Source organism: Gavia stellata, chromosome 6, assembly GCF_030936135.1.
Source record: "Gavia stellata isolate bGavSte3 chromosome 6, bGavSte3.hap2, whole genome shotgun sequence".
Taxonomy (NCBI): Eukaryota; Metazoa; Chordata; class Aves; order Gaviiformes; family Gaviidae; genus Gavia; species Gavia stellata.
Genome location: NC_082599.1, coordinates 53,062,791 through 53,081,614, shown reverse-complemented (window position 1 = coordinate 53,081,614; position 18,824 = coordinate 53,062,791). Strand labels below are relative to the sequence as shown.

The 18,824-nt window shown below is 44.8% G+C and overlaps 1 protein-coding gene across 1 annotated transcript in view; it reads right to left on the bottom strand.

The window, feature by feature from the left end:
* AOAH (acyloxyacyl hydrolase) overlaps window positions 1-18,824 on the bottom strand; it is an 82,552-nt gene that overhangs the window by 63,526 nt on the left and 202 nt on the right. Inside the window, exons 2-3 of the mRNA XM_059818910.1 lie at window positions 18,355-18,509; window positions 3,753-3,848 (exon numbers count right to left, since the gene is read on the bottom strand). Coding sequence (XP_059674893.1) covers window positions 3,753-3,848; window positions 18,355-18,509 — 251 coding nt within the window. The remainder of the gene's footprint in view (window positions 1-3,752; window positions 3,849-18,354; window positions 18,510-18,824) is intronic.

Sequence of the window (18,824 nt, the reverse complement as noted above, 5' to 3'; positions counted from 1 at the left end):
ATGTTTGAAAACAGGTGGGGCATGATGGTAGCACTGGTCTGATAGTTCTCACGAAGGGAAGTTGACTGTTTCTTGGCATGAAGAGATGAAAGCTGGTTAACCCCACACATATCCTGCAAAGGAGGTGTCAGGCCTTGTTTCGGCAGGGATGGTGTTATTAAAAGTCATGAAGAGGCAAGTTCACACAAGTGCAGTGACTACAGGCTTGCAGCTCTTGAAATTCCCGAGATATGTTGTTTTCTCTTGCACCTCCATTACCCAGAGAGATAACTATCTGTCCTTGGGGAAGAAAAGATAGAATACCCTTGTGTTTACCAAAGAAAAGCCTTAGAAACCCCCAAAGCAGCCGGTTCCCTCCAACTCTGGGCTGAATATTCAATTTTAACCAGCATCAGGCTGGACATGCCCAGGGCTGAGGGTCTGCTGCGTACAAGGTTGGTAGTTTTGCTCCGGGGAGGGTACAAAACGTTGCAGCACTGGCTCCATCAGCAGTCACGGGTGTGCTCTCGCTCCCGTGAGAGCTGGGAAAGGCAGATGCTCTCCACGACCCGACCGCAGACACCCCGGCCAGCAACCTGCACCCGAGAAAGGAGGACTGAGACCAGAAAGGCATAGCAGGGAATGAAAACATAATTTCCCCAACACCCTCCTACTCAAACAGTGTTGCAGGCAGCTTCTTTAACTATGATAGCTGATTTTTCTTATCCCATGCCAGGTGTTTTATTTCAATCAAGTTATTAGCTTCATTTCTTTGCCTCCTTTGCCACGTAACTCCTCTCTATTGGCTCTTTAGAAGCAATCTGCAAGTTAAAAATTGGTCTCCTGGCTAAAATTAGATTTTATTCTTGCTCACCTAAAAGGAAAGACAGCACAGACATCAATAACCCTGTGTTTGGTATCATCGCTGATTAAAACACCCTCTGATGAGGCTTGCTTCCCCAGCACCTCCCCAGTGCATCGCAGGTGATGATGGTCTTATGGATTTCCCAAACCAGCTGTTTTCCATAATGTTTCTGGCCCTGGAGGAGCCAGTTGACTGCTGTAACCCATACTGGTGGCTGCGAGGAGGGGAGGGTTTAGCTGGCCGGCAGCTCTGGGGAGCTGATGTTGGGGGTCTGCTGGTCACACTGATTTCTAGGTGCTGATTTCCTTATGCATATAGGAAGCTTGATATGTAATTACCCCATGGTGTACCAAATGATGGTAGTAAAAAGAACAGCAATAACATAAAGTCATTGCTGGGCACACAGAGTCCTCCTGGAAGATATAGATGCCATTCAGGCTTTGGCTTCCAGCAAAACAGACCCAAGCCACAGGCAGCGTTTACAGGACTTGCCCTCCGAGCCAACCCGCATTCATGCGTTCACAAACCTTTGGCTCTGCTAACATGCACAAGGCAGAGGATATTGCAGAGAGAAAGCTCTGTTCGGAAAAAGACGCTTAAGTCAGAAAGCAGGGGAAGAGAGAGAGAAGCTGATGACTAACTTTGAGTGTTCAGGGGCAAGAGAAGAGGTTAAACCAAACTAAATGCTGGAAAATGCAGAGAAAATTCAGAGTGTGCTTGCTTTTGCCCTGCTTTGGGTAAAAGAGATCCCCTAAACTGCCCTGTTCTTATGTGATAAAAATCCGGAGGGTTTTCCTCTATAGCTTTGCAGTCCTAGAAACACAAATTCTGGCTGAATCCCAGAGGATAAATATTTGCAAGAAAGATGGTATTAATCATGTTGTCATTTCTACTTGAGCTCTAAGGTGTTTACACAGCAGTGGCCGACACAGAAGCAGAGCATGACTCCGAGGCAACGCCAGAGGCAGATGGTCTCAAAGCACATTTCGGGTGTCAGACACCTCTGTTTCATCAGGCAGACAGCCAGTATCCAGGTAAACGCACATTCTTGCTAACAACATTTCTTACACCGTAATACTGCCCATTCCCCCAGACCTGGCACTTCTGTCTGCTCAAAAGCCTCCTTCACTCATGGTGTTACTATTCTTATTTTCATAGGTTTATTGGCCATGTCACTTGAATCGCACGCATTACAAAAATTTCCATATAAAGAAGGATGCAGCTGTGCTTTTTACACAGTCTATGGGATTGAGTGGGATTGATGGGAACTGAATTTTTCTCTCTTTTTCTTTAAATGTTTTTGTTCTTGAACAGTGTGTAACTTCACTGAAGGCTTGATCCAACCCCAACTTGATTGTAATCAGAATTATGGGAGGCCCTTTTAAAAAAACATGAGTTCTTACTCCTTTTTTGACTCTAGGAAAAGCCCCACTGCCGTTAATTTGTTGCTGTTATTCTTGCAATCAGTTGTAGACATATGTATAATAATGAAATTGTTCCTTCAGGTGATATGGCCTGCTTTAGTAGGTTTGCTCCTCGTGAGCATCCAAAGCTTTTCTATTGTTTCAAGCAGCAAGAAGAAGCTGTTGATTCCTGCTGGGCTGCAGCGTTCACCTCCCAGGAGAGGATAAATCGGGTTACACTGTAGCTCCCGCACAATCCACAGGATTTTTCACTCCTTTCAAGTTCAGGGCCAGTTTTTTTCTATTGGGTGTATCCATGCATCTCATAGAAGGTAACTGGATTATACAGATTTAACTAAAGGGATAACAGGATTTTATGTGTGTAAAGAATGGCAGCTGAAAAGAAATATCTTGACATGTCAGCGGAACCAGGTCCACTGAGTGAATCATGAACATAGAGCTAGCATGTCATATTTTAAAGAAGAAAATTGTATTTTAACAGCAGGATCAGCGCTTCTGATTGTAACTTCATGGTTATGTGCCTGTAATTTAAAACACTGAGGATATGACTTATGGAATAGAAATCAGATAAGCGTCTTTCTATCAATGAATGAATCCCAGCAATTACCTCCCTGCCCCATCCTGCATCGGGAAATCCTCTCTTGGAAAGGAGGGGATTAATATTCTACACACATCTTCTGTGAAACCAGGGTCTACAGAGCAAGATGGTTTCTCAGAGATACAGTTCGTGAAGTCCTATATATACAACTTTTTAATGAAGAATCCTAAGGCATCTTTTTACATTCATAACATTAAAAAGATATCATAAATGTGAGATCTAGTTACTTAAATAGTTATAGCATTGGTCTGTGAGGCACAAGGCTGTTCTGGCATTCAAACTGTTCTCTATTTAGGGATGTGCATTTGGACAGCTAAGCTCCTCTGGGCAGATAAAATAAGGGGCAGAAAAAGGTGAGTCTACATATGTTCATACAGAATAGCTGCTGCTTTTGAAATTTGTATCATCAGTTACATTTCAATAGCTTTTCTGTGCAGACCAAACGCTCACATCGTACACCTGTCAACCTCAGCTCATTTTTGAGATTTTTACAATAGCGGCTTCCTATACCTGCTGGAAACATTTTCATCTTCACTGTTGCTATAAAGACCCATATCAACAAAGAAGAGGAGTGGTTGGGCATACAGTGAATCTATTCTTAAACTCCTAACAAAGAGACAAAGTGGAGAAAAAGGGAGGGAAGGGGTCTGCGTGTGTTGGTGCTCACACGCATGTGGGCTTATTACAACCCCATTCACCCTAACTTCGGGACAAAATCCCAGCTCTGAAGCCAAGTAAGCCATGGCACTGACTTCCCTGCAGATAGCTACATTCATTTGAGATGCTGAAGTGGATAAAGCTTTTCCAGACTCCACGTGTGACTTTCTAATTAACAGAGAAATACAGCAGTACCAACATAACATATGGCGTATTACTTGGTACTTACCAGGTATGTAGTTGCACAGTCTCTCCATGGCTGCTTTTACTGTACTGTTGTGCCACTGTGCAAGCTGTTCAATTACAGAGACCACAAGGACGCATCCTTCAAACAAACAAACAAAAAGAGTGAGTACAGTTATCTGCGAAGTGTGATGAAGCACCCTGTGCCATAGAATTTCAGGCGTCGTTGGGCATTTCATTTCTTGAGATGCCCCATGGCAGTTGAGTGTTCAATGGGAAAAAACACCTGTGAATTTCTGGTTTTATTCAAAACCTGTAAGTTATCACAGAAAGGATGCTGATGCCAGAGGAAAGCACAGACCAGTCTGGCTTTTACAGCACTGGATGTTGCTCCTGAAAAAATGATTTTCCACCCTTTCAAGGATGAAAATCAAGGAGCTGGGGGGACAGCCACTGTTATAACTGCTTGCTTGGCCACCTGCTCTCTCATTATTTCTCACAAGAAAAAAGACAGAGGTCTGTACCAGATGGGACTTCTATACCTCTCCACACAAGCCACACAGAGCGCTACTGAAACTGAAAAACAAATGGGTGTGACTGCCTGCAGAAGAGACGTCATGAAGCAGACGTATGTGCTGGCCACCACAAAGCATCCACGGCATCATTTCTTCACACTTTCCTCTGAAGCCCAGCAGTGCTTGGCACACACAGGGCTGCTGGGCCCAGCTACGAATTTGCTGAAGCCAAAATGTCTTCTGAGTTTATTCTGCTCTCCTCCTGTGGTTGGAAAGAAACCATTTCCTATGACCTACGAAGCTGGTTATTTCTCACCGCTAATCTGGGTGCAAGCAGAGCTAAAGCCTAGTTGCTCCTTGGACTAGCTGTGGCTGAGATGCAAGAGCTTGCACGCCATAATGAAGCATTTCTTGAGATGTACAGCACTTTTCTCATATTTTTGGGATGAAGTAGGTTCAATGTGATCCCCACACAGCAATCATTCAAAATCCATGTGATGACCATAAGTGTTTCATTTTAAGATGATTTTAAATTGCTGCAGGCCAGCATTGTGCTCTCTCTTTCTGCAGTAGCTTCACCATTTTCTAAAGAAGCCACATTTGGTGATACAAAGTCTGACCAAAATAGTCAGACTTGGCAGCCAGAGTGAGGTCCCAGCCTGAACTCAGAGCCTGTGTAACAGAGGTAGGTATACCAGGCAGTCAGGAGACAAGGAGCCAGGACACCAGTTTCCAGCAGCTGGAATAAAAAATTATCTTTGAAATCCCTGTAGCTGAACCCTGTTTCCTCCCTGCTGCAAGAAATCTCACCTCTCAGGATTTGCTGTGACACAGTCTAGTACTGGAGGTGAGCTGCAGCATTTGGATGTGGATGCAGATCTGCCTTTTTCCAAAGCTCAAGAGTATTAATGTTTTGGGTTTTCAGACTAGCACAACTCTTCAAAGTGAGCTTTTAAATTCCTTCCAAGTACCTCTGCCTACGTGCTATTAAATCAAAGTGCTGTTTTTCAATGTAAATAACTTTGATGCTCCTATGGATCAAGTGGCAAGTCAAAGAGGAGGTAATACAATTGGAACTTGCTGTAAGACCAATATCTTTGAGTCTTCTATTACTTCTTTTACCCCAAATACAGTAATCCAGTGGAAATTACAGTGAACTTGCCACCTCTTTTGCAGGGATAAAAGCCCACTTCTCCATACTTATTAAATAAAATGCTCACTCAAAGTCCTCTGTGCAATGATTTATAAAGCATGCTAAGAGCCATTACCTCCAGTCAGCCTAAAAGAATAGGAGAATAAATGGAGACAGATACAACCAAGAAGAAACCCTGAAGCAAGTCATTCCTTCTTCCCTCTCCCCCCCCTGCCCCCCACCCAAAATAGCCACAGGCTGGCCCAAGGAATTAACAGTTAACTAAAACATAATAGCTCATAAAGAGAAAAAAAATATATTAATAAAGACCCAAACTAAAACCAAAGGAGACCTCCAAGCTAGAGGGTAAAAGATGCTCAGGACTTGGGCTCGAAGAACAGCCCAGGGCCGTCTGGTCCCTGTTTAACTACTAGCAGGTGCCTTAGCACAGCCTTACCCCATGCCATGCCCCAGGCAATGCTTGTGCTTGTGCTAGGGACCAGTCCCCAGAGCACATTTGGACGAGGACACCCAGTTGAGGCAGGGGGGAGTTGGGGGGTGCAAGAGACTTTAGCTGTTTTGGGTGCAAGCCATGCCCTGCACTGGCCCCAGAGGCAGAAAACAGACCCTGGCTTATTTGCAAGGGTAGCGTGAGCATAGCCACACTGGACCGACTGCATCGCTTAGCACTGAGATGGAGGTGCACATCCCTGAAACACGCTAGAAACACACCTAAAAGGTGTTCCATAACTTGGTTCTTACAAGGCGATATTATTAACACACATAAACAACCTACAGACAACCAGAACTACCCTTCCCCTGCCTTCTGTGTCTGTTTTATTCATGAGAATGGAGGCTCAGAAAAATTAAATGACCAAAATAGTGTCTTAACCACAAAGCCACGTATTCTTTCTGTGCCTTCCTTTCTTCTCTTACCAAGGTCAGGCCTTCATCTAACAATCTTGCTGTCTAGAAGTCAGAAAGACAAAAAGAAGTCCAAGCAGAAAGATGGGAAGGAGCTTGTCCTTTGATATTTTCTAAAGGAGACAGCTTTTGTTGTTTTACCTTTCATTCTTTTGCACCAGGAGCTTGAGGAAGCTATGAATGAGGATGTGCCAGCTTAGCAGACACGGGTCCAGGAGTCTATGAGGGGTGAAGATAAGGAGAAGAAAAGGAAACTCGAGACACACTGAGGTTAGCCATGTTAGCAGAGGAAAATGCTTCAGCGGGCAGAGGAGCTGGGAGAGCAGACAGTCCCCAAAACACAGGCTGAAGCAGAACTGAGCACAGGGGCAAGTGGGCAACAGCGATGGAGCGGACGCCAACGTGGTTTGAGGAGTAGGACAGCCTAACCAGACTGAGAAATTGCAGGCCTGGATGCAAAGCGAGGGAGAAGCCCCCACTGCGAGCACAGGCGTGAGCTCAGACACAGGGAGCAGGTGCAAACCGGAGGGATCTGGGATGTCACGTCCCTGAGGCTCAGTATCCCATTATGCCATGGAGCTGACAGTGTCACCGACTGCAGCAGAGAGAAATGACTCTCATTTTGCCCGTGCTGTGTAACCCAGCGCTCCTGCACCTTCAGCCAGGGCCTGACAGCACACTTTGCAGAAAGGACAGAGTCCTCCTCTCTTGGTCCCCAGCTGCCCCATCTCCCCCCCCGGCTGCCTCTTCCACATCCCCCCACTCGCTGGGCATCCCCACCAAGCGGCATGGGAACGGGGGTCCCTGACTGGGTCCAGCTTTCTAAAGTCTGTCCCCTGCCTCCGGCCCCCCCTCAATCCTCTGCGGGACCAGAGGATGCCATGCACCGCTGCAATGAAGCTTGCAAAGTGCTGCCGGTGGGAGCGGGACGCTGCCCGCCTGCCCCTGCCGCCTGCACCGCGGCTCGTGCTTCCCGCATCGTGGCGGGTCTGCTCCAGCCATGAGCAGGAATCGACCTCTGCAGTGTCTCTGCTTTCAGTTACAACATCCTCAGGTCCCAAAATATTGGCTCCAGCGCTGCAAGGGGAGATTTCATTTCCGTGTAAAAGCTGGCCTGATAAAAACATCAAGTCAACCATCGTGCAATGGGAGAGGGCAGCTCACGACACGGCCCCACGCGTTCCCCGGCAGACGAGGAAAGAAGCTGGCCTCTGGCTGCGGCGCTCAGCCCTGCCGCACCTCAGCGCACCGCTTTGACACTGAAATGGAGTTTTTCACCCCAAGCGCGGGCTCAGCAGCCTGCCTAACGATTCGTCTCAGGGTGGGGGTGCGAAGAGGCTCCTCTCTCTCTGACGCAGACGTTGCCCCCATGACTCTCATTTTCATTATCACAGCGAGGTCTTCTCGCCTCTGGTAGAGTCGGTGCAGAGAAAGGGGCTTATGGACAAACAGCCTGAGTGCTCGAAATCCCAAAAGTTGGGCTGAGGATAAAAATACCCCTGGTGTTTCCATTTCCTCTGGTAGACAAGACAACAGTCTCCAATGAAAATGTGAGTTTCTCTCTCATGTTTGTCAAAATACCATAGCGGGGGTGGGGGTGGGGCAATAGCTGTTTTTGGTTCAGCTCTGTCAAATAGAAACAGAATTCTTAATCACAAACACAATCATACAGGTAACCCTACTCATGGAGCGGTCTCACAGCAATTAAATGGAAATTTTTCATGTTGATCAAGTCAGTTGGACACTTTTGTGTCTATCGAACCAGGCCCAAAGCGAGATTTGCTTTGCATGAGAATTAATGGAGCCATCGCTGAGTTTGTGCAGTACTTAATGCAGTACCTTGGGCGAGTAGATGCTATATGAATATAAATAACAATAATAATAGCCTGACTACCTGGGAAAAACCCACAGAGCTGAACACCAAAATGTTTGCTCTCATAAACTAGTCTTTACTATCACAGAGAGGATGCTTCTGGTCACACTGTTACACCCTCCCCGCCTTGGGCACCTGCAGACCACACCTCGGTTATTCAAAAGCTCCCCCTCAAATGCACTTACTCCAGATGAAACACTATGCTTCACAGGACAAGCCAATAAAGAAAGTCTTGACTGATTTTCCAAGGGGTCTGCGGTTCCAGTTGGGGCATCATAAGCCTCCGGCGCTGTGGCTGAAGTCTCTGGACCTGAATTTGGGGAGTCTTCCTGCCCTCGGGTGGGAAAGGTGCTCCCCAAGAATGCGTGCCACCAACGCGTGCCATCGGCTGATCTGGTCTCTGTTTCCCCCATCTACCTGGGCTTTTATCAGGTGCCCTTGGTCCACCTCTCTTTATTCCTGGTGGTCTTCTGGCACCTCTTATTGCCCCACCATGGGCCGTTCCCCAGGGAACACCCGCTTATGTTCAGGCTCTGCTGACCTCAAAGCCTTTCACATAGACTGATGTCAACAGGAGCAACTTTTGGGCTGGAGATTGTAAGTTACTCAGGAAAGGGGTTGAACCCTGGGAGGAGGGAGGAGGAATGTCTAAGTGGGCTCACTGTAGTCCAGGGAGTCTAATCCACCCAGCCTCCCTGTTTTTTTGGATAAAAAAAAGCTCCCCCAGTAATTCAGATTTATCCTCTAGGAGAACCTATCTCCTGTGTTGGGCTATAGGGAAAGCCTCAAGAGATTAGTGTCTATAAATTAAAGTTAACTCACACTACCCTCACTCCTACTACAAACCTACTCTCTTTTTAATCATTTTCCTCTGGATTTAGAGGCAGAAAAAGAATTCACTGTTGGCTGCAGTGTAAGAAGCCGCTATCCTCTAATGAAATCAACAGAAATCTCCCTGCACATCAAATATGATCAAAAATGCTAACCAGTTATGCTAGCCTTTAATGGGTCTTAATTCTGCTGGCTAAAAATGGAAAATAATTAGTTAGCTAAAAAGGACAGGGGGAAATCAGCTGTCTTCAACTGTAGAAATATCACTGCTTTAATTACTTATGATGTGTGTGAGAATATAAACTTTTCAATACTCTGGCATCCGTAGAAAAGCACTTCCAGATCTGGACAGTCATTAGCAACTATTGCTTGCTTTTAATTTAGTAGATATTTAGATGCTATTTATTTCTCATCATGAGCTGGGCACATATTAGGCAATGTGGCTAGACTTCATAATTAAAGGTTAAAAAATTTTTTTTATAGTTGCACATGATTTTCTTTAGAAACAAGTTGCAAGAAATTGACTCTGCTGTCGCACTTGAATAATAGGTTTCAATGCCTTGACAGGCTGAAGGATGTTTTCTCTGGGAGAAATTCATTGGTATTATAAGGCCTACCAGCCATTAGAAACTAGATTCTGGTATTAATAAAATGCCTGTCTCTTTTAGCAATAGTTTGTCCTATCTGCTATTAATTTCTGAAGAGATAAGAGAAAACCATAACCATTTGCTCAGCAGCAGTAATCTGAAAACTCACACGTCAGGAAGTACTTCTCTCCATGTATTTGAAAATAGCGTGTAATAATAAAATGACATTTCCAATAAGCTCAGGAAAAAAAATCATACCCCAATAATAAAATCAGAGCTAGAGAAATTCATTTCTTAGCTGTGAAGCCTCTGGCAGTTTAAGCAGACTATTTAACTTAATCCACTTCTACTGCACATGTTTGAAAGGCTCTATAATTAGAATTATACCTAGGGATGTCAAGAAGCGTCTGGATAGTGAAAGCTGCCTCTCTAAGTTTCAGATTTGTAGATATATTTGTCTGAGTAAAACTCTGTTAAATGGGATTTCTGGCACCTGGCACATGCTCCTTCGCCGACGTTTCTGTGTACTGGAGATCCTTCTCACCCCTCCAGCCATATCGCTGTTCCCCAGCCATATATTAAACGTACACCCTGGAGCACAAGGAGGAAATAAGCCCAAAAAAAGTGGCCTTGGACACAAACAGCTCTCCGCAAACCCTGCCAGCCAGGCTGTGGTCACCCTCCTGGCTCCTGGTGGAGCAGGAGCTGGAGCCTCGCTTGGTGAGGCGGCAAACCTCCGCCTCAAATATCTGTCTGCAGCAGCAAGCCTCTGTATAAATGAACCCATCTATCACATTCCTGGTTTTATACAGAAGATGAAGGTTTCCCCAAAACACAGTCTTTGCTTCTTCCATTTATACATGATCATAGGCTCCAATGCATCCCTTAAAGCCTACAGATGAGGAGTCCCCAGAGCCTGTCTACGAAAGATGATACTGCTACTCCTCATCCAGATGCTGTTGATCTGGCATAAAAACACCTTTCCAAACTCACCTAATCCAGTTCCAGTTCAACCTGGAACAAGACATTCCTGTTTGAAATAAGAGTATTCACATGGGGAGCTAATAAGGAATAAGGTTTTCTCCTCTGAGATGGGGGTGTGCACGTGGGTATTCTAGGTGCCAGCAGACATGAATATGCAAAGTTGTCATAAAGGAATGTTTTCTTTTTCACTATATAGCCCTTTCCTAATACTTCCCAAAACCCATTTTGTCTTCTTTCGCTGCTTCTCAGCACCAAGCTGATACTTTCAAAGAACAGCCCTTTATAACCTCAAGATTTCATTCCAGTGTGGAAATATTCAGCTCAAATGACATAACGGTATATGCAAAGTTAGGACAGTTATTTTCCCATGTACAGCCAGAGGATTTGTTGCTTTGAAAGGTAATTTAGAAAGGGATCTGAGTGTAAAAGTCTTTTACCTCAGACTTTGCTTCCTATTCCACTTACACTGTTAATGTATTTCACAGAGATACTGAAGTGATGGAATATAATTATAGATATCCATATTCAAATATGTTGGCATATACAAGAGCTTTCCCCCCTAAATTTGCTAAGCGTCACAAAATATCTTGGAGATGCTAAATGGTACACTGTTACCAAACCTGTCACTGGGCATAAAATTACAAATAGTGTACTGTCTAAAGACATTTTTGAAATATTAATATCAATATAGCAGTATTCTGAGTGCATTGTAGCTCTGTAACAAAACCAGCAAACCCTGGAATATCATTTATCATTTCTGTTGCTCATGCAATAGCAGTGAGCCACTTCACACCCCTAACTTCAGAGCTCTGTTCGTTCATTATTGTTTCCTTAAGGCACCCAGTGAGGACTCTGATACAGTTATGCCGGTACAGAAAATTCAGTTTCCATCTAGTGGAAGACTCTGGAAGACCTGCCAGCCAAATGTGTCCCTAGTGTTTCCTACATTACACTTTAAAGAGCCCTGTTTAACAAAATCTATAACCCCAGGCATTTCCAATGGAAATGCTTTCTGTGTTAATTAATAGAAAAAAACTGTGTATGTATGTGTGCCATTAACATATTTTTCTTTACCAAATCAGGAAAGGGTATTAAACATTTACTGAAGCCTGAATGATGGTGGGGGAGTTAATGTAACTGGATAACTTCATCCTTGTTGCAAAGGTTTGACCATTTTAAGATTCTGAATGCACAAAACTTGTTTCAGATACACAGTTCCTAAAACCACTGAAAGTGATTGCCTTAAATAAGCAGAAGTTCTGTATAGGGCTAACATAGGAACAAGAGTGGGAGGCACACACGTAGTGGCAATCGGCAACCAAACAGACAACCAATACTAAATAAGTAAGAGTACCAAAGAAAACTTATACTAAAGGCAAGCATCAGTAATGTAAAACGTACAAGACTACCCATGTCTACAAATGCACACAGAAATATATATGATCGTGTATTTACACACACACACATGTATATATGTCGGTATGCTAAGCACACCTTTTTATTGTGATCAATAGATATATTTGCATTTTACAGTCATAAACTTTCAGTAAGACTTGGGGTGATTTTAAAAATGAAATTTTTAACATCAGTTGCTGAAAAATATGAATCCCTGTAGAAAATATTCCTATTTTAATAGTTGCTTTAGTATCTCTACTGTATTACTCACATGCCTGCGGTTTTTCTGTCTAAAGTATGATCATAGGAAAAAATTTTATGGTCAAATTTGGTATTTATTACCAATCATCAGGCCAAATTTTGCCGCTGAGTAAACTGAGCAATGTCGATGAAGTGAACAGAGGTGCTGTGGCTTGGCACTGGTTTAGCTGTAATCAAAGTAGATTCCCAGCCTTTCAGAGTAAAATACATTGTGGTGCTACATTGATATTGGGCACGGCCTTTTTACAGAACTCATTGAGCTGTAAATTATACGTTCTGTCATGGTGCCTCCCCAGACAATATGTGCACAGCCACTTTGTCTGAGTGCAGTTATTAAAAGCCTCCAACTCCATTTGGTATGTTCCATTGTGTGAAGTTATCGGGAACTCCAAATGCCACCGGTCCTGCTGCCACTCCGCAGGGCATATTTCATCCCTGCACTCACGCACAGCTAGACGGAGGCAAACTGTTGAGGACATTGACTATCACAGAAATCAACACAGGTAGAGGTCAGCATTTTACGCTGCTGGGAAGCTCGGAAACATCCGTTCTTTAATGTAATCAGAGTGTGAAAATACATTTCAAAAACATGCTTCTTCATACGCTAGGTATTATGTGCTCATGGGTGAATGGAAGAGGTGACCCGCAAAGGTTGCTGAGAATGGCATTATATCGAGCACAAAGATGGGGAAATTTGCTTTCCCAGCTGCTGACCCACAGGATCTCCGCTTGCTAGCAAAGAAGATGGAAAGTGCTGCTGTCCAGCTGCATTGAGCACTCCCTGACTAATCGCCTCATTCCAAAAAGGGCAGCCAAAGTTAATCGCAGGGCAGCCTGCTGCTGGGGAGAAAATAAATAAAGCCTGCTATTTGCAAATGGATCTTGCGATCACAGTGCAGAACCCCCAAAAAACTCGTCTGGAAGAGGTCATCTTACACAAGCCTCTGCCCTAGCAGCTGATCTATGGCATCTATCCCACTCCGAAAGGACAGGGTAGACACAGATCTGTAAAGATCTCTAATGAGGTCTTCTACAGCCTTCTCAGGAACTGATGGCAGTGCTCGCTTACCACTACCATTAGAAAATTTTCTTCGTAACCTGAATGTCCCTACGGGTACCCATTTCTGTTATTTCTTGCCATAGCTGTTATGAACCTGGAGAACGGATCACCCCTTTAATGTTTTTGAGGAGAGATATCATGTCTTTTCTCAAGTTTTTCTTCTCTAGACTAATTAACTCTAATTTATTCAGTCTCTCTTTATAGCTTATGTTTGTTTTTCTCCGAAACCTCCTGTCAGTCTGCATCATTCTTGATGCACAGCCCCAAAAGGGAAGGCAGAAATTCCTCTGAGGCTTTGTCAATGCTGAGAAAGGTAGCGGGTTACTTCACATGTCTTGCAAGCTAACTTCTGTTCACACGTCTCGGTGTACGCAGTGTGTGCATTCTTCGTGACAGCATGCCATCGTTGTGCCACTACAAGCCCAGATGATCTTCCCTAGGGATGTTACCCAGCCGGTCGTTCCTCACCCGCTACGTGTGTCATAGACTATTTCTGCTGAAATGCCTTCAACATACCCATATGGAAATGATCTTTTGTGGGGGCAAGTACACCAAGTTTTCAAGATTGTTTTGAATTTTATCCTGCCCTCCATTGTACTTGCAAACATTTTCAGCTTTTTATGAGCTGCTAATTTAATAGCACACTATTTCATTATCCTGGCTAATGAACATATGGAATGATACTATGTTCAAAACACGCGTCCAAGAAAGACCTCATCTTGTACATCCTTCCACTTAGGGAGCGAGCCACTCGTAATTACTCTCTGAACAAGGCCACCCATCAGTTTTGTCCTGCCCTGTAGAAGCTTAATCAGTGTCACATATCTCTCAGCCATTAGATTAGTGCTGAGGTGATGCCAAAAGCCTTACTAAAGTCCTGCTGTAACATCTACCACATCTTCTGTGTCTACATGCCATTATCACATCAGCAAAGAAAATTAGATTGATCTGACACTGTTTATCCTTGATAAATCCAGTAAGGTTCTTACCCATGTTTACTTTTGAAAGGTGCTTTTATAAAGTTTTATTAACCATTGCAGGATTTTTCTAGGATTGATGTTTAACTGACTGATCTACAATTCCCCAAATTTCCTTTCTTCACCATATTGAAGAGAGATGAATACAGCAGTTCCCTACTGTCTTTCCGTGTCTCTCCTGCTTTCTGCATCCTCCAGGACAGCTTCTGCCTTTCCTGAGGTTGCTTCAGATACTTCTGGATGAAGTCACCTTTGCTAGAGAACAGGACAAATTGCAAAGAGCCTTTAAGGGCTCTGTTGTAATTCAGGGTGGTGGGAGCTGTGGAATAAAACTTTTAAAAATTAATCAGAAATAGTAGAAAAATAAAGAACATGATCTTAGGTATGATGAAACATTAACACCAGTGTCAACAGTTACCAGTGTTACTGTACTGTCTTTGGGTACCTTAATATTAACTTAAGTAAAACTTTTCTTGCCCTGTGAAATGGGCAGTATTTTCCTCATTTAACAGATGGGGAAAGTCAAAGACCTGAGTATCTGAAGGGCTCATTCATACTTAATTTTTGAGAGAAAAATACACAGCATCTCGTTCCACTGAAATTGTCAGGCTGCATCTAGCAAAAGGCTTTCTGGGTCTCGTCCTGAATAAATCCCTTAAGGCATACTGCCAGTCAGTAACAAACCCAGAAACAAAAAACAGACCTACCATCCAGCTCCCAAACCAGTGCACAGAGCTAAAACTCACTATCTTTACATAAGGAAAAACAGATTCATGGGCCTTTGCAATAGGAAATCTTACTAAAGACCTTTTATCTACCATAAGGAAAAAGCAGAAGAATATATCACATGCAAAGTGTGCAAGAAGCCCAGAGGAAGGGCCTGACCTGATTTCACGGTATGCAAAAAGGGGGGCATTTTTCCAGCCTGGGGAGGCAGGAAACACTGATGGAGAAAAGAGACTGTCAGATGTTGGGAAAATTCTTCTAGTGATAGGGCCAAAGAAAGACCATGTGTCTATTTAACAGCAGGTTGGAGATGGTTAGGAACTGTTTAGGCTCAGATACTACATCTGATCTTGTGGCCAGGAGGATTATCATCAGGTCCTTTCCCCCTCTTTTCCATAATTCTAAAAGGCAGTAGTATTAAATCCCATTTTAGGGGGGAACACTTTCCGGATGCTTTATTTTTACACCAAGTCAATTATGAAAAGACTTTCTCTGAATGAAGTAGCAAATTTTTCAAGAAAATGTAGCAAAAATGATGTGGCTTTTTCTATAGTTACTGAGGCTGATTAAAACGTCTGTCTAAATGTTTTCTAACACAGTTAAGTTTGCTGTAAAAAAGTCACCTTCTTTTTTTTCAGACGAGTAACAATCTGAAAGCAGAAATGTTTTGGCCAACCTCCCCCTGTGAGTTGCCTGAATTGCTCAGCCTGCTGTGGCACCTCACTGGATGCATACCCTTCTCTCCTCCAGCCCTGTTCCGTATTGGCATATAGGTGCCTACCCAAAATGTATTTCCCAGGGTGTGCAGAGCAGTCTCTTGAAGCATCCAGCCGCTTTCCCAGTCCAACCAGAATATACTGGGGCAGATGGTGCCTACCCAGGGAGCAGCGCTAGCAAGGGGAACAGAAGAAGGAGGCAACCAAGTTGTATTGCATTCAACGGAGGTACCAGAGCTGCATTTCACTCTCCTGTCGCATCATTTCTACATATTCCTTCAAGAAGTGTGATACTTTCAGTGGAAAGGCTCAATGGAAAATATTTTCATGTTTTTGTTATTGAAAGAGTATCCATTTTCTGACTGGCTTTGGCTACTAACATAGCAATCTTGATCATGCAGGTCGTTCACAAAAAGAGGAGTGATCAGAAATGACTATTCAATGTGCAGCCACCTCATTTCCCTCAGAAAAAAGAGGCAAATAACTTCGAAAGATTAGATGCCTGACCACACATTTAACTGGCATGAAAACGTCCGTCTCTTCAAGAAACTCTCCTATACATTTGGGAGCGGGCATTTCTCATGTTAAAAATGCTGCCGCGATCTATACGGCCAAGAAGACACAGCGGACATTCTCATGGCTCTCTCCCAATGCCTTCCCAGATGGCAAACTGAGCTCACAGGGTCTGGGGTCGAGCTGTTGAAAGGAAATGACAATCTTCCTCCTACAGATGAAGCTGATCTCGGCTTAATTTCTGCTCCTAGGAGGGCTGATCACCGAGTCAGCTGCAAGAACTGACGTTACCCCCGCTCCACGCCACGGTGAGCGCAACCATCCGCTCCTCCGTGCTTTCCCTTTCCCGCTTGTGAAAAGGAGGAGACACAGATGGCTTGTCAGTGTTTTCGGGAGTTAGTCGAGAGAGCAGCTCACCAGTGAAACCCCAGAGGCCGCCCGTGCAGTTTTCACGCTCTGCGCACTTCGTTTTTAGCTTGCGGTTTACAGAGGCGTGGACAGTCTGTTTTGGTCCTGAGTGGAGCTCACGTGGATGCTTTTAGCTGGAGGGACACCTCAGAGAGAGCAACTGGTGTGGGAGGCAGGTTTTTGGGTGTCTCCCCGCCGAACGAACATGCCAGGGAGATGCTCAGTGGTCCCAGCAATGGGGCTGGCGCAGCTTTCCTCCCTTTGGGAGGAAAAAAAAAAGCACAATTTATCTTGTGCAAGGCGACTTCAATGCGATGTGCAGTCATTTTAGGAACGTAGAGCCTTTCTGGGTCAATAGGATGGAAAGGGCAGACAACGTTCGCACCTGACATTTAAAAAAACACCAGCGTAAAAAGCCGACAGGCGAGCAGGCTTACCGCCTTTCCTGTGCCATCAAAACCGTAGCTGCCTAAAGATCTCGCCATTAAAAACCACCACTTCCCTCTCGCTCCGGCAGCTGCTCAGTCACTGCTTGTGCGGCTGCCGGCCCAAACGAGGCCAGTCCCTGAGCACCATTTCTGCTTTCCACAACTCACTCTCGTTTTCCAGCTGGTGGCTGAAGCCCGGCAGGAGCTGTGCAAGCCTCACCGCCCCAATTTCACTCTGCTTTGGGTTCACCCTGCCCCACCGGTGCCAACATCTGCGGGGGCACTGTGGGTGGCTCAGAAGTGAGGCAAAAAACTGATTTTATCAAGCTTGGGATTATTATTTCTAATTGTGTTCCTTGAGGCACAGTGAAAATAATTTTAGGCTGAAAGAAAATATTTCCTTCTGAAGGATGGAGAACTGTGACAGGGTTTATGTTTACAGCACAAAGGTGCCCTGAAAATCTAGAAGACGAAACAACACATTTGATCATAATGCCTACGACACATATCATTTAACATTTGCTCACATAAAAAATACAAGCTACCACATCTCTCTAGGTACAGAGTCTCACGCCAAGGGCATTTCTGGTGCAGAGATACCCACAGTTCACGTTGACTTTGGTGTTACCGGTCTTGCTTTGGGAACCACTTGGTCAGCTGAGGCTATAGGATACCCCCAGCTATAGCTGCTGTGGAGATCAACACAGTCACCAAACTCACACGAGAGGGGGGTTGCCAAAACACGCTCGCCCCACTTTAGTACGGGTCGTGCAGACGCGTGCACTCGTGAAAAGGAAAGGAAATGTGAGGAAACAGCCCTTGCAACTTGGCCATCCAGAGATGACCATCCAGACCACAAAACTCTGTAGCCCAAGTACGGACCAACTGTTCTTAAGAATATTTTCCCAGGCAATGAAATCAATGAAGAGACCCTGGGCTAGTCTGAGGGAAACCATGCCTTCCTGCAGCTAAGCAAAACACATCGTGAACCCTAGGAAATCCTAGGACCCCTAACACCTTGTTTCCAGCTCCCAGACCTGCAGATGTTAAAGCCAGCTTTTCAGACGCCATACCCCGTAGAGCAAAAACATGAACTTTGAGAAGCAGCCACTCAAAAACAAAATCATAAAATAACTCCAGACCCCACGCTGGCCTTGCAAAATCTTCAGTGATTATTTCACCAAAGACTACAAGTATTTTGCAGTACAGCTGTTGAAATAGATAAAGGAATGATTTATGATGTGCATAGCAATTCTCAGCTCACCAGTGGAGTAACAAATGAACTAGTCCAGCAGGCAAACAAAACCTGAATACATACCAACACAGGTGTGTCCTTTGTACAGCCCGGAGGGGAGCGAAGCGGGTGGTGGGTCGTTTCCATGGGGCAGAGGGGAGGAAGAGACAGCCTTCAGCAGAAGTGGGAGCCAGAGGATGCAGAATAAATTAAGGAATGTTTGCCTAGACCTCCTCATCCTAAGGAAGGAAAAAAGGAAGAAATCAGGTGGGAAGGGCGCACGTGGACCTCTATTCCCTTAATGCTCAAGGAGCATCCTGCATCCTTGTCTCATGAGCAGCTTGAGGTGAAAGGACACTCGTGCTCCTGTGTAGCTATATGTAATGCAAGGATGCTTCCCAGGCAGGGACACACAGCCTGCCCTCTCACGGGGTGCACGGAGGATCCCACGCTCACGCATCAGAGACGCTTTCCCGGCCCCTGCCCTTTGCACACCCCTCAGCCCCTCTCAGGCCATTCGGGGTGGCTGTGCAGCCACACACCACAACCCAGAG